Raw genomic sequence first — 15,133 nt, 5'->3', positions numbered from 1 at the left:
CTTCTGGCAGTTCATTCCATACACGCACCACCCTCTGCGTGAAAATGTTGCCCCTCAGGTCCCTTTCCCCACTCACCTTCAACCTATGCCCCTTTAGTACTAGACTTTGGGGAAAGACTTTGGGTATTCACCCTATCCATGCCCCTTATAAATGTCTATAATTTTAAGGAGGAGAGAATGAGGACTTCAGATGCTAGACATCATTTTCCACCCCCCCCCCCCCACTTTATCCCAGTCCCATGCCTTCAACTCAGCACGCCATCTTGACCTGTCCATCAACTTTTCAATCTATCAGCTCCACCCACTTCTCCAACCTATCCATTGCCAAACCGTTACTACCTGATGCCTGGAGGAGGAACACCTCATACTCTGCCTTGCGACCCTGCAACCACACAGGACAAATGTGGATTTCAACAGTTTCCTCACCTCCCCCACTTTATCCCAGTCCCAAGCCTCCAACTTGGCGCTGCCCCTTCTGACCTGTCCATCATTTTTTCCTATCTATCTGCACCATAACCCCCTCCGAACTATCATCTTGCCACCCCCCCAACCCCCACCTCTCACAAACACACACACACACCTACCTTCATCTACCTATGGCATTCTCAGCCACCTTGTCCCCAACCCCACCCTCTTCCCATTTATCTCTCAGCACCCCCGACCACAAGCCTCGGTCCTGATGAAGGGCTTATGCCCAAAACGTCAATTCTCCTGCTCCTTGGCTGCTGCCTGACCTGCTATGGTTTTCCAGCACCACACTCTCGGCATAATTTTAAGGTAATTGGAGGAAGGTTTCGGGGAGATGTCAGAGTAGGTTCTCTACTCGGATAGTGGTGGCTGTGTGAAATGCGCTGTCAACTGTGGTAGTAGAGTCAGATACATTAGGGACATTTAATCGACTCTTGGATAGGTACATGAAAGTTAGTACAATAAATGGTATGTAGGTCAGTCTGATCTTAGAGTAGGATAAAGGGCCGGTACTGCATCGATTGCCGAAGGGCCTGTACTGTGCTATGTACCTAAGTAGAGTCAAAAATGTTGTTTTATCAGCAGTACAGTCAGATCCGAGCAAACAAGGACATGCAGGTCATACTGCGCTTAGACAGAGTGAGGCATACAGGGTTACAGCTGCACAGGAGGTGCGCAGAAGCAAGGTCAACATTAGATTTCAAATTGGAGAGCTCCATTCAGCAGTCTAATAATGGCAGGGAAGAAGCTGTTCTTGAACCTGTTGGTACATGTGTTCAAGCTTCTGTATCTTCTGCCTGACAGAAGATGGTGCAAGAGATCATTCCTGGGGTGGGAGGGGTCTTTGAGGTTGGTAGCCTTTCCATGACAATGAGAAGTGAAGATGGATTTCATGGGTGGGAGGTTGGCTTCTATGATGGACTGTGCTGTGCACACCACCTTCTGTAATTTCTTCCAGTCCTGGGCAGAGCAGTTGCCGTAGCAGGGTGTGATGCACCCAGATTCAATGCTTTCTGTGGTGCATCTGTAAATGTTGGTGAGTGTCATTATGGACATGCCGAATTTCTTGAGCATCTTGAGGAAGAAAAAGTGTTGTTGTGCCTTCTTGATCGTTGCATGGGTAGGTTTAGATATTTAGCCACTCCTTTCTCATTCTTACTAACTCCTTTACTTGATGCAGTCACAGTCAGTTTCATACCTTGTGCTAATCTCTTTTGAAGGTCTTCTTCAGAAGGATAAAATATTATAAGGGGCAAAGGTAGTGTACATACATAATATGAAATCTTTAAACTTGAATTCATTTTAAAGAGCAGAACAACGTATTTATGGTAAAAATGGGTAAACTTAACAGGTTTTATGGAGGGTGAGAGTGGGAAGTATGTGGAGGTGCATGGTAAAACAGGACCGAGTCTGCATGGCTTTGACAACAGGAGGTCATGTCTGACAAATCTATTAGGATTCTTTGAGCAGGTAGTGAGTAAGTTAGACAAAGGGAAAGCCAGTGGACGTGAGCGATTTGGATTTCCAGAAGGCCTTTGACAAGGTGCCATGCAGGAGGCTGCTAAGTAAGATAAGAGTCCCTGGTGTAGGAGCAAGGTACTGGCACGGATAGAGGATTGGCTGACTGGCAGAAGGCAGAGAATTGGCAGAAGGCAGAGAATTGGCATAAAGGGGTCTTTGGAGTTCCAAAGGAGTCCATACTGAGAATGCTTGGACAGGCCAGGAGAATGGTCAGAGAAGGGGCAAATGCAATACAATGTGGTAAAGTCTGAGGTTATGCACTTTGGTGGGAAGACCAGAAACAGAGACTGTTCTCAAAATGGGAAAGGCTTCGGAAATGTGAAACAGAAAGGGATTGGGGAATCCCAGCTCAGGGGGAGGATTGTACCAATCATTCGGGGTGGTGTAGAAAGGATCGTACCATTGAGACTTTGGAGGATTGTACCCTTAATGGCTGTGGGGGAGTAAAGGATTATACCATTCAGAGGGGGACGATTGCATCATTCGAAGGTGGAGGGTTGTGGAGGAGGAAAAGGGGCGGGGAGGATTGTACCATTCACATCACGGGGTGTGGATTATACCATTCACAGGGAGAATTATTTATTTTTATTTTTCAGAATTTCCAGGATACAGGACATATGCCAATTTTCCCCACTAGAAATCGACTGAAACTGGGTGCACTAAAAAAATCCAGCAGGAAGATTATCAGTAAAAAGGTCTCGTTTCGGTCAAAGCAGTTATAGACTCAGAGTCACACCGCACAGAAACAGACACTTCAGTTGAACTCATCCATGCCGACCAGATGTTCCAATCTGGCCCAGTCCCAAGTTCCAGCATTTGCTCCATATTCCTCTAAATCCGAACTATTCATCTAGACACCTTTTAAATGTTGTAATTGTACCCACCTCCACCACTACCTCTGGCTGCTCATTCCATACACGCTCTACCTTCTGCGTGAAAACGTTGCCCCTTAGTTCCCTTTTAAATCTTTCCCCCTCTCATCTTAAACTTATACCTTCTAGTTTTGGACTCCTCCATCTTGCGGGAAAAGACCTTGGCTATTCGCCCTATCCATGATTTTCATGATTTTATAAACCTCTCAGGTCACCCCTCAGCCGCCTCCGCTCCAGGGAGAACAGCCTCAGCCAAGTCAACTTCTCCCTATAGCTCAAATCCTCCAACCCTGGCAACATCCTTGTAAATCTTTTCTGAACCCTTTCAAGTTTCACAACATCCTTCCAAGAGGAAGGATGCCGGAATTGTACACTTATTCCAAAAGGGTCCTAAACATTCTCCTGTACAGCCACAACATGACCTCTCAAATCCTATACTCAATACTCTGACCAATAAAGGAAAGTATACCAAACACCACCTTCACTATCCTATCTATCTGCAACTCCACTTTCAAGGAACTGTGAACCTGCACTCCAAGGTCTCTTTGTTCAACAACACTCCCTAGAACCTTACCATTAAGTGTAGATGTGCTGCTCTGATTTGTTTTTCCAAAATGCAGCACCTTGCATTCATCGAAATTAAACTCCATCTGCCACCCTTCAGCCCATTGGCACATCTGATCAAGATCCCATTGTAATCTGAGGTAACCTTCCTCGTTGTTCACTACACCTCCAATTTTGGTGTCATCAGCAAACCTACTAACTATACATTTATGTTCACATCCAAGTCATTTGCATAAAAAATACAGAAAGTAGTGGACCTTGCACTGATCCTTGTGGCACTCCACTGGTCATAAGCCAGTGGAGTGCCACAAGGCAACTGAAAAACAACTCTCCACCATTACCTTCTACCTTTGAGCCAGTTCTGTATCCAAATGGTTAGTTCTCTCTGTATTCCATAAGATCTAACCTTGCTAACCAGTCTCCCTTGGGGAACCTTGTCAAACACCTTACTGAAGTCCATATAGATCACGTCCATTGCTCTGCCCTCATCAATCTTCTTTGTTACTTCTTCAAAGCACTCAATCAAGTTTGGGAGACATGATTTCCCATGCATAAAGCTATGCCGACAATCCCTAATCAGTCCTTGCCTTTCCAAATATGTGTAAATCCTGTCTCTCAGGTTTCACTCCAATAACCTGCCCACCACCGATGTCAGGTTCCCTGGCTTTTCCTTATCACCTTTCTTAACTAGTGGTACCATGTTAACCAACCTCCAGTTTTCTGGCACCTCTCCTGTGACTATCAATGATAAAAATATTTCAGCAAGGGGCCCCACAATCACTTCCCGTAGCCTCCCACAGAGTTCTCGGGTACACCTGACCAGGTCCTGGAGATTTATCCACCTTCATGTTTCAAGACATCCAGGACCACCACCTCTGTAATATGGACATTTTTAAAGATGTTATAATCTATTTCCCTACATTCTATATTTTTCATGTCCTTTGCCAGAGTAAACATTGATGCAAAATACTCGTTTAGTATCTCCCCTGTCTCCTGTAGTTCCACACATTGGCTGCCTTGCTCATCTTTGATGTGCTGGAAATGTGTTGCTGGAAAAGCGCAGCAGGTCAGGCAGCATCCAGGGAACAGGAGAATCGATGTTTCGGGCATAAGCCCTTCTTCATCTTTGCTGTGCCCTATTCTCTCCCCAGTGACCCTTTTGTCCTTAATGTATTTGTAAAAACCCTTTGGATTCTCCTTAACCCGATTTGCCAAAGTTGGGGGGATTTGTCTCAGTCAAATCCCTCGAACTCAGCACCGCCTTCCTAACCTGCAATCTTCTTCCTGACCTCCCCGCCCCCACCCCCACTCCCACTCCGGCCTATCACCCTCACCTTGACCTCCTTCCACCTATCACATTTCCAAAGCCTCTCCCCCAAGTCCCTCCTCCCTACCTTTTATCTTAGCCTGCTGGACACACTTTCCTCATTCCTGAAAAAGGGCTCATGCCCGAAACGTCGATTCTCCTGTTCCCTGGATGCTGCCTGACCTGCTGCGCTTTTCCAGCAACACATTTTCAGCTCAGATCTCCAGCATCTGCAGCCCTCGCTTTCTCCTCTTTCGTAATTTACCTTACCTATTTCTATTCATCTTTGAAAATCCCTTTGTTTGTGTCTGGAAGTTTCCCGATGTTTCAGCTTTCCAAAGGTCTGGAGTAACATTCCTGAACAGGCTGAAAATTAAAAAGAAACCCACCTTTCAGGCGGCTGGGGGCGGGGAAAACCAACCCCCATTGTCCCCTATTGGTTGGAGGGCTCCCCAACCACGCCCCCTCCGTTGGTGACGACGTCGTCGGGACCACGCCCCCTGTGTGTTGGCGCATGTGCAGTGTAGGTCCCGCGGCCGGACAAAGACAGTGTGACTGAGTGTGGGAGAGGAATGGCGCCGGCGGCTGAAGGAACAAGAACAGGAGCCGCTGGAAAAGCTGAGCAGGTCCGGCAGCTCGTGTCGGGAGGAATGTGAGGAGGTGTTTCGGGTCCGGGGATCCTCCTTCAGAACAGGACCAGGTTTCAGGAACATCCCGGGGAGGTCGCCAGGCCCGAGCGCCAAGACCTGGCTCCTGCCCCCGGGGAGAGGAGACAGTGAGACAGGGTAGGATTGGGACCCGCGGGAGGAGGGAGACTGGGGAGTTTATAAACTCCGAGGGGGAGGCCTCAGGCCTCCAATAGAAGCCCCACAGGCCCAGTGTTTACTTCACCGGCGAAGGAGCTCTCGGGTTGCCCGGGCAACCGGCCGCCAGCTTTGTGAGGGTCAGGCGCCTGTTGTCTTGGGACGGGGTTGTTGGATTGTTGTATAATATTGATCTCCTCTGTGCTTTTAATCTTAAATATTATAAAAATGTACACTGGCTTCAATTTCTGAATTCTAAGTACAGAAGCAAAATATAAACATCTCCTTACATGTATCCCAACATGTGCACAGGAGCCAAGACTGTTTCAAGATTTACTGAGGTGCTGAATCAATAGCTCTTTCCCTTTTGATTAATGAAGATGGTGCCCAGCAGACTCCTGTACACAGCCTGTTCTGTCAGCCTTTATGGGAAAGATAGGATAGCAAAACCGAGACACCTGTGTAGCCAAGTAATCTGAAGTCACACTTTGGTGTTTTAATCGCCTCAAACGCATGCCATTCAGAATAATGTCAAGGCTATAGGGGTACCAGGCTCCCCAAGATAGCCAGGATGGATAACAAAGAGGAGAGCTGAAGTGTTATCCTTATCAAGCCTGTAACGTCTTCACAAATCTCTAACAAGTTAGTTAAATGCAGTGTCCCCGTCAGAAATCCCATGCAGACTCTTCCTCATCAATCCACCTTTCTCCATGTGATTATTAATTTTGACCAGAATAAGTATTACTGGAAGCTTCTCCACCAAATTTAAACTGGCAGGTGGGACTAGATTGGGTTGGGATATCTGGTCGGCATGGATGGGTTGGACCGAAGGGTCTGTTTCCATGCTGTACATCTCTGTGACTCTATAATTGCTGAGATTAACTTTACAACCTTTCTTAAACCAGGCTGCAATGTTTGCAATTCTCCAGTCTTCTGACACCTCCTCCATGTCCCTTCCTTCAAGATTGTTGGATGCATTTCATCAGTGCCTTGTCAAAATTTAAGTACCAAATGCTTATCGAAGACTTCTTTCATGTTAATTTTGAACTCTTGGGAGGTCATGTTGCGGCTGTATAGAACATTGGTTAGGACACTGTTGGAATATTGCGTGCAATTCTGGTGTCCTTCCAACGAAAAGATGTTGTGAAACTTGAAAGGGTTCAGAAACGATTTACAAGGATGTCGCCAGGGTTGGAGGATTTGAGCTTTAGGGAGAGGCTGAACAGACTGGAGCTGTTTTCCCTGGAGTTTTGGAGCCTGAGGGATGCTGCCTGACCTACAGTGCTTTTCCACGTCATACTTTTGAACTCTTGACTCTCCAACATCTGCAGTCCTCACTTTCACATCAATGTCTGACAGTGACACTGGGACATCGGGACTGCAACGATTTTTGACTGTGATTCTGTGAGAAGGAGCAAAGCGTTTGCTTCCGGCTTGAATACATTTTCAGAATCAGTGGGACTGGATGAGAGACCCTACGTTGCAGCGCAGTGAGTATGGAGCCTGAAACAGTTATACAGCCTGGAAAGAGGAATTCACGGCAGGGTGGGGCTGTACCCACATTTGTGTGCGGCTGAAGCTTCAGCCATGGAGAATCCCGAGGAATCCCGCCCCGTGAAGAAACCGTGGAAGTGTGGCGACTGTGGGAAAGGCTTCTGTGCCCCGTCTGCTCTGGAGACTCATCGGCGCAGTCACACCGGTGAGAGGCCCTTCAGCTGCCCCGAGTGCAGGAAGGGCTTTACCCAGGCATCTGCCCTGCTGACCCACAGGCGGGTCCACACGGGGGAGAGGCCTTTCAGCTGCCCCGAGTGTGGGAAGGTCTTCAGCAATTCCTTCGCCCTGCTGAGGCACCAGCGAATCCACAAGGGGGAGAGGCCACTCTCCTGCCCCGAGTGCGGGAAGGCCTTCAGTGATTCCTCCCACCTGCTGACCCACCGGCGGGTCCACACGGGGGAGAGGCCCTTCAGCTGCTCCGAGTGCAGGAAGGCCTTTACCCAGGCCTCTGCCCTGCTGATCCACCAGCGGCTCCACACAGGGGAGCGGCCCTTCAGCTGCCCAGAGTGCGGTAAAGGCTTCAGCGATTCCTCCACCCTGCAGACCCACCAGCAGGTCCACACAGGGGAGAGGCCCTTCAGCTGCTGTGAATGCGGGAAGTGCTTTACCCAGGCCTCTGCCCGGCTGAGACACCAGCAGTCCCACACTGGGGAGAGGCCCTTCAGGTGCCCCGAGTGTGGGAAGGGCTTTGCCCGGGCCTCCAACCTCCAGACCCGCCAGCGGACCCACACGGGGGAGAGGCCCTTTAGTTGTCCCGAGTGCGGAAAGTGCTTTACCCAGGCCATCACACTTCAGAAACACCAGCAGGTCCACATAGGGGAGAGGCCCTTCAGTTGCCCCAAGTGCAGTAAGGTGTTCACTTGCTCCTCCCACCTGCAGAGGCACCAGCAAGTTCACGTGCCATAGCAGGGGCATTGAAGGAGTGACGGCTGAGTGCCATTATCGACTGGAGTATTAACCCAGTTCCGGGGCCTCCCGGGTTCGAATCCTGCTGTGGCAGATGGTGAAATTGGAATTCAGTCAGTAATCTGGAGTTCCAAGTCTAATGATGAAGCCATTTTTTGGGGGGAGGGGGAAGAAAACCCCCATCTGATTCACTCACGTCATTTTTCAGGAAGGAAACTGCTGTTGCGGGAAAGGATTCACTCAGTCGTCCCAGCTGCATCCTTTACCCTGTCTGGCCTATTGTTGACTCTACACTGCCTCCCCACCCCCCCCACCCCACCCTCCTCCCACCCCATCCTCCCCCCCCCCCCATCCTCCTCCCCCCCCCCATCCTCCTCCCCCCCCCTCCCTCCCCCACTCTGTTCTCTCCCCCACTGGGCCCCTCCCTCTCCCCAGCAAATGAACAGGGAGAAACCTACTTGGATATAGAGTATATGTTGAAATTGCTGAATGAGGCAATACTTCCTACAGGTTAAGAAAGGGAGTGTGTGCGCTTTGACTTTGAGCTGTTTTTAAATAAAAAGCTACTTTTTCCATGCCTTTTTGCTGGGGGGAATTTGAAGCTGTAACAATGTTGTGTCACAATAAAGGGTTACCTGAACTTACCGCCAGGCTCAGACTCTCATTGAAGGCTTTGAGCTTCAAATGGTTTTTGTTTTAAACCTGTTGATTTCTTTCAGCCTCCTGCACTAATTTTCCAATGTCGTGTATCAGATGGAGCAGTGAATGAGTAGCTAGTATCGTTGGAAATTGCAAATATTTCAGGAGTGCAGGTACTGTGTCGTTTTATCGGCATTGTAAAGTTTACTGGCAGCACCAGGAGGTATGGGCTGTGTTAATTAGAAATGATGTGGAGTTGCTGGTGTTGGACTGAAGTGGATAAAGTTAAAATCTACACAACTCCAGGTTATAGTCCGAACAGATTTATTTGGAAGCGCTAGCTTTCGGAGCGCTGCTCCTTCATTGGGTAGCTGTTGAGCAGGATCATAAGACACAGAATTTATCGCCAAACATTACAGTGTCATGCAGTTGATAAGATTTCCTGAACCAGTCCAGTTGCAATTCAGTCTTTCATCTTTTAGAATGGGTTGCAGGTTTCGGTTCATTAACATGTATATCCCAGAATTACTTTTAAGTCACATTCTCCCGATGACTTAAGATGTTATAGAATTAGGTGACATCTCAGCTCAGACAATGCAAGAAAGGTGTGAGGTTCAAGTCTGTCTGTATCCCAGTCCTGAGTCACACATGTTCTATTTCCAAAGTAGGAATTTATAAAATATTACATAGATTGACTGCCTGCAGATTGTGTTTTGCTCAAATAGCACAATGTATCTGCAAATGCAAATTCACTGCATAGGTTTGTGTGTGTGTGTGCGCATGAGAGAGACAGTGTGTGTGTTTGCATGTGCATTCTTGATAAAGTGTGTCGATGCAATGGAGTATAAGCCTGTGAGAAGGTGTGTGCATGGATTTGAGTGTGGGAGGTGTATGTGTGTGAGAGAGGGTCTGCGTGACTGGGTGTGTATGTGTGGGAGTGAGAGACAGTGTTAAGTGCAGTGAAGGTCCCGGTTGAGACCGTCCTCATGGGTTCCAAACTTGCCTATCGGCCTCTGCTTGGCCAGTAGAAACAATTAATCAGTTACTGGGTGGCATGGTGGCTCGGTGGTTAGCAGTGCTGCCTCGCAGCACCAGGGATCCAGGTTCGATTCCCACCTTGGGCAACTGTCTATGTGGAGTTGGCACATTCTCCCCAATGCTTGCATGAGTTTCCTCCGGGTGCTCCAGTTTCCTCCCACAATCCAAAAGATATGCAGGTCAGGTGAATTGGCCATGCTAAATTCCACATAGTGTTGGGTGCGTTAGTCACGGGTAAATATAGGGAGGGGAACGGGTCTGGGTGGATTACTCTTTGGAGGGTCAGTGTGGACATTTTGGGCCAAAGGGTCAGTTTCCATACTGTAGGGAATCAAATCTAATCGACACGTACACACATTGGAGCGGGCAGGGTGAGACTTGTCTTTCACTTTGCAGAAGGTGGGAGGTTCTGGATGCTGTGATTTAGGGTAAACACACGCTGGAAGACCTTTGGCTCAGAGAGATGGAGTTGGAAGCCAGGCTGCAGAGATGTCACGGGGAAAGTTAACCGGACACTTTATTCCAGAAGATAGTCATTCCCCTCTGGACAGAGCCTTCTGATTAGGTCATTGGACAGGGTCAGAAGGGTGAGAGTGTGAATCACACAGGTAAAGGGGATCTGAGATTGGGCAGCGGGGAGGAGCTAACTGGCTGAGTGGTGGGAGCGGGGGCGCTGGGGGTATAGGGGCAGAATATTGACAGGTGATTGTCGTCTTTCTCTGCAGTTAGCAGCAGGAGGCCAGATGGCATCGGTGTCTGGCACCAGGTTCAGGAACCGACGTGCTCAGGACAGGAGAAGTGGGAAAGGGAGGCTGCAGTGGGTGTGGTCCACAAATCTCAGGAGGGGAGAGCTTCTGCTGAGGGCACATGAGAAGTCAGAAGCTATGAAGACAAAGCAGAACATCAAAGCTCTGGGTGGCATGATGGCTCAGTGGTTTGTACTGCTGCCTCAGTGCTGTGTTTGATTACAGCCTCAGGTGACTTTGGTACATTGTCCCCCTTGTGTCTGCATGGGTTTCCTCCAGGTGCTCCAGTTTCCTCCCATAGTCCAAAGATCTGCAGTTTAGGGTGGATCAGCTGTGCTGAAGAGTTCAGGGATATGCATTTTCGGGTGCGTAAGCCATGGGGAACTGCAGGGTTTTATGGTAAGTGCGTTGGTCTGGTGGGATGCTGTTTGGAAGATCAGTGTGAGGTGAATGGGCTGAATGGCCTGCAGGGATTATGTGATTCTCCTGCTTTAGCCATTTGAATATTGAGAAATGATTACTGTGGTCCTGGGAAAGGTGGGATTTGTAGTGTCACTGTCCTCTGTCCATTCTCTTTCTGTCCCCCTGTCCATTTTCTCTCTCTTGACACCCACCCTCAGCTCCTCCCCCCCCCCCCCAACCATTCTCTTTCCCCACCACCTATTATTTCTCGTGCCTCCATCCCTCTTTGTTCGCTGTATCAAGCCCTTCTAAGAAGAGAGAAACAGATGGTGATGACTCTACCTGGGAGATGGGGGTGCACAAGAAATGGCTGATCTTTAACATTGAGAATAGCTACTCAGAAACAACATTAAAGCATGTTCAATTCTATTTTTAAAAAAGCTGCAGGCATCCTTCTGAAACTTGCGTTGAAAAATGTGCAGTCTGGCCACAGTTGAGGACAGGCTGTAAGGGGTGAGTTGCCCATTCTAATATTGTCAAATTGGTTCTGATTATGAAGAAATAGAGTCATGGAGCATGGAATGAAACAGTTTGGTCTGTGCCGACCAGATATCCTAAATTAATCTACTCCTATTTGCCAACACTTCGCCCAAACCCCTTTAAACCTTCCTATTCGTACACCCATCCAGATGCCTTTTAAAAGTTGTAATTGTACCAGCCTCCACTCCGGCAGCTCATTCAATACATTTACCATCCTCTGCGTGAAACAAGTTACCCCTTAGGTCCCTTTTAAACCTTTCCCCAATCACCCAAAACTAATGTCCTCTCGTTCTGGCATTTCTTGACGCAAATTAAATGTCTCACGTTTTTTCTCTCCTTTGGTCCCTCATCTTTCCCCACTCAAACTAAACCTAACCCTCCAGTTTGTGACTCCCCTAACCGAGGGAAAAGATATACAAAATATATACAAAAGATATACAATGTCGAGCCACAGGGGGAAAAAAATTGTGGTTCAACTTTTTTTTCCTCCGATTGGCATTTGGACACTTCAAATCTGTCAGTAACGTAAGCGTCTCTGAAGAGCATAATGCGCATGCCCCTCGGTGTCAGCAAGCACTGCGCATGTCCGCTGGTGTCAGCAAAAGACTGCATGCTCCTGGTTGTACACACAAACGACTCATGACCTACTTTTGATGTACCAATAGGGAACTCGGGAGGACCGGAAGGTGTCTTGTCCTCCTGCCAATCAGAGCACCGCTATTGCCTGAATGCGGAAGTTGGACAATGAGCTTCTGAAGTTGCTGCTGCTGCTCCTGTCTCTCTGAATGAAGATTGAGCTTTACCCCAAACTGCAACTTTCTTCCTCTGTCCAACAACTGTGAGTACAGCACTCTCTTTTCTCGCCATCTGTTCCACTTTTTTTTTCATTCTGGCGTTCAATTGTTGACTTGCAACAACTGAAAGGAAAGGGAGTGAATTCAGGGAGGGGACAGAGTGTGGTGCTGGAAAAGCATAGCAGGTCAGGCAGCGTCCGAGGAGCAAGAAAATCGACGTTTCGGGCAAAAGTCCTTCATCAGGAATTTTCCTGTTCCTCAGATGCTGCGTGACCTGCGTGCTTTTCCAGCACCACACTCTCGACTCTAATCTCCGGCATCTGCAGTACTCACTTTTTTGTCTCGAAATGTTGATCCAGATCTGTGTTTCAATTGGCAAACACATGGCAAATGCATTACCATAATGTGATAATATAGCCTTTGCTGTGGAAAGGAGGTGCATTGTTTTAATGGTGACATGTTGGGATATGGAGAAAGTGAGGAGTGCCAATGCTGGAGATCAGAGTTGACAAGTGTGGCCCTGGAAAAGAACAGCGGGTCAGACAGCATCCGAGGACCAGGAGAGTTGACGTTTTGGACACGAGCCGTTCATCAGGAATGTTATGTGGATGTACAAAGAGGTTTCAATGTCTTTCTACACCAGTCAATACCCGTTGTCAGACAGGTGCACTAAGCAGTCAGCAGGGCAAATGGTGTATTAGCAAGAGGAATTGAGTTCAGAAGTGGGGTGGGGCCTTCCTGCGGTTAGGGGGTCATTGAATATATTCAAGGCTGAGTTCATCTGATTTTTGAACAACAATGAAGTGGATGGTTATGAGGGAACAGAAAAAATGGTTTTAAGAACAGTTACAGAATCATACAGCACAGAAACAGATACTTGATTTCATGCTGACTATATTCATAAACTAAACTAGTGCTACCTTGTTTGGCCTATATATCTCTGAACCTTTCCTATTCATAAGAGCAGAAATTAAGCCATTCAGCCCACTGGGTCTGCGGCTGATAAGTCTCTCAGCCCCATTCTCCTGTTTTCTCCCTGTAACCCTCAATCCCCTTGATACTCAAGAACTGTTTCTGTCTCAGTGTTAAATATCCTCAGTTACCTGGCCTCCACAGCCTTCTGTGGCAATGAATTCCATCAGTTCACCATTCTCTGGCTAAAGAAATTTCTCCTAATCTCCGTTCTGAAAGGTCTTCCCTTTACTCTAAGGCTGTGCCCTCGGCTGCTAGTCTCTCCTTCCAATGGAAACATCTTCCCAACATCAACTCGTCCAGGCCATTGAGTATTCTGTTTGTTTCAGTTAGATTCCCCTGAGTGTGACCCTGTTAATCAGCATGAACCAGACCCTTTAGGATGAGGTACAGCAGGGATTAGGGTCAATAAAGTGAGAATGGAGGGAGTGTGTGGGATGGAGATTTTGAACTTCCAGGGAATAAGAATTACAGAGAGTTTGCTATAAATTAGAATTGATTGGATGGGGCAATGGGCCAGGGAGTGGCAGATGGAGATTAATTTAGGGAAATGTGATGTTTGCATTATGGTAAGGCAATCCAGGCAGCACAGTTAAGGGAGTGTTTCAGAACAAAGAGACCTTGGAGTGTAGGTTCATTGTTCCTTGAAAGTGCAGTCTCAGGTAGCCAGAACAGTGAAGAAGGCATTTTGTATGCTTTCCTTTATTAGTCAGAGCATTGAGTATCGGAGTTGGGAGGTCATGTTGTGGCTGTACAGGACATCGGTTAGGCCACTTTTAAAATACTGCATTCAGTTCTGGTCTCCCTGCTACAGGAAACATGGTGTGAAACTTTGAAAGGGGTCAGAAAAGACTTGAAAGGCTGTTGTCAGAGTTGGAGGGTTTGATCTACAGAGAGAGGCTGAATCGGTCAGGGATATTTTCCTGGAGCATCGGATGCTCAGGGGTGACCGTATAAATATGTATAAGGAGCATGGATAGGGTGAATGCAAAACTAGAGAGCAAATGTTTGAGGGGAGAGGGGAATGATTTAAAAGGACATGAAGGGCAACTTGTTTCACGCAGAAGATGGTGCATGTATTGAATGAGCTGTCATAGGAAGGGGTGGAGCCTGATACAATTCCAGCATTTAAAAGGCATCTGGATGGGTACAAGAATAGGAAGCATTTAGAGGGATATGGGCCAAATGCTGGTAAATGGGACGAGATTAAGTTAGGATATCTGGGCGGCACATATGAGTTGGACTGAAGGGTCTGTTTCTGTGCTGTATGACTCTCTGGGTCTTTGGTGAAACCAGAAGTGTCATTGTGAACACTGGACTTTCAGAGCAGCCTTCAAAGATGTTTTGTCCTTACTGGGAGCAGAAGAAGTTACAATGAAATCTTTCATTTGAGACAGCACTTGAGTGAGTGAGTACAACTGAGATTTTGTGGAAAGTGGGATTTCATTGCACTGTGGGGATGAAACCCTACCCTATCCAGTCATTTCTGCTGGTGGGTGAGACCAGACCTCAAGATTAGTTGGAGTAGATTTAGGATAGAGATGAGGAAGAACTGCTTTTCCCAGAGAATCGTGAATCTATGTAATTCTCTGCCCAGGGAAGCAGTAGAGGCAGCTTAATTAAGTATATTCAGGACACAGTTAGATGGGTTTTTGCATGGTAAAGGTATTAAGGGTAGTTGGGACAATGCAGGGAGGAGAAGCTGAGACAATGGAGAGATCAGTCATGATCTAAATGAATGGCGAAGCAGGCTCGACGGGCCAAATGACCTACTCCTGCTTCTATTACTATGAAACTCTAACCCTGCACTTCCCATGGCTAACCCACCTAACCTGCACATCTCTGGACACTATGGGCAATTTAGCATGGCCAATCCAAATCCAGGCCAGTGAGCAATACAGTGATGTGAAAAATGAACATCCGAGAATGACAGAGAGACATGGAGAGTAAATGTCCCAGCAATCAAAACTGGATTCTAAAGATCACAAAAACTGAAACTAAAAATGGT

General features: G+C 47.6%; 2 protein-coding genes across 2 annotated transcripts in view; both read left to right on the top strand.

Moving 5' to 3' along the window:
• Nucleotides 1-6,862: 6,862 nt before the first annotated feature.
• Nucleotides 6,863-15,133, top strand: part of LOC148143143 (uncharacterized) — a 60,870-nt gene continuing 52,599 nt past the window's right edge. Inside the window, 4 exon segments of the mRNA XM_087974065.1 lie at nt 6,863-7,024; nt 8,714-8,806; nt 11,261-11,332; nt 12,025-12,197. The gene's annotated coding sequence lies outside the window, so the exon portion shown is untranslated.
• LOC148143144 (uncharacterized) lies at nt 7,018-8,290 on the top strand. Its single transcript, XM_087974063.1, has one exon. It carries the CDS (start codon nt 7,122-7,124, stop codon nt 7,992-7,994), a length of 873 nt encoding a protein of 290 aa, XP_087830189.1. The 5' UTR covers nt 7,018-7,121; the 3' UTR covers nt 7,995-8,290.

This window comes from Chiloscyllium plagiosum, unplaced genomic scaffold (assembly GCF_037043375.1).
Source record: "Chiloscyllium plagiosum isolate Xiang-an unplaced genomic scaffold, Cpla_swu_hap1 HiC_scaffold_27, whole genome shotgun sequence".
NCBI lineage: Eukaryota > Metazoa > Chordata > Chondrichthyes > Orectolobiformes > Hemiscylliidae > Chiloscyllium > Chiloscyllium plagiosum.
Note: the sequence above shows the minus strand (reverse complement) of the source record. Positions and strands in the feature narration are given on the sequence as shown.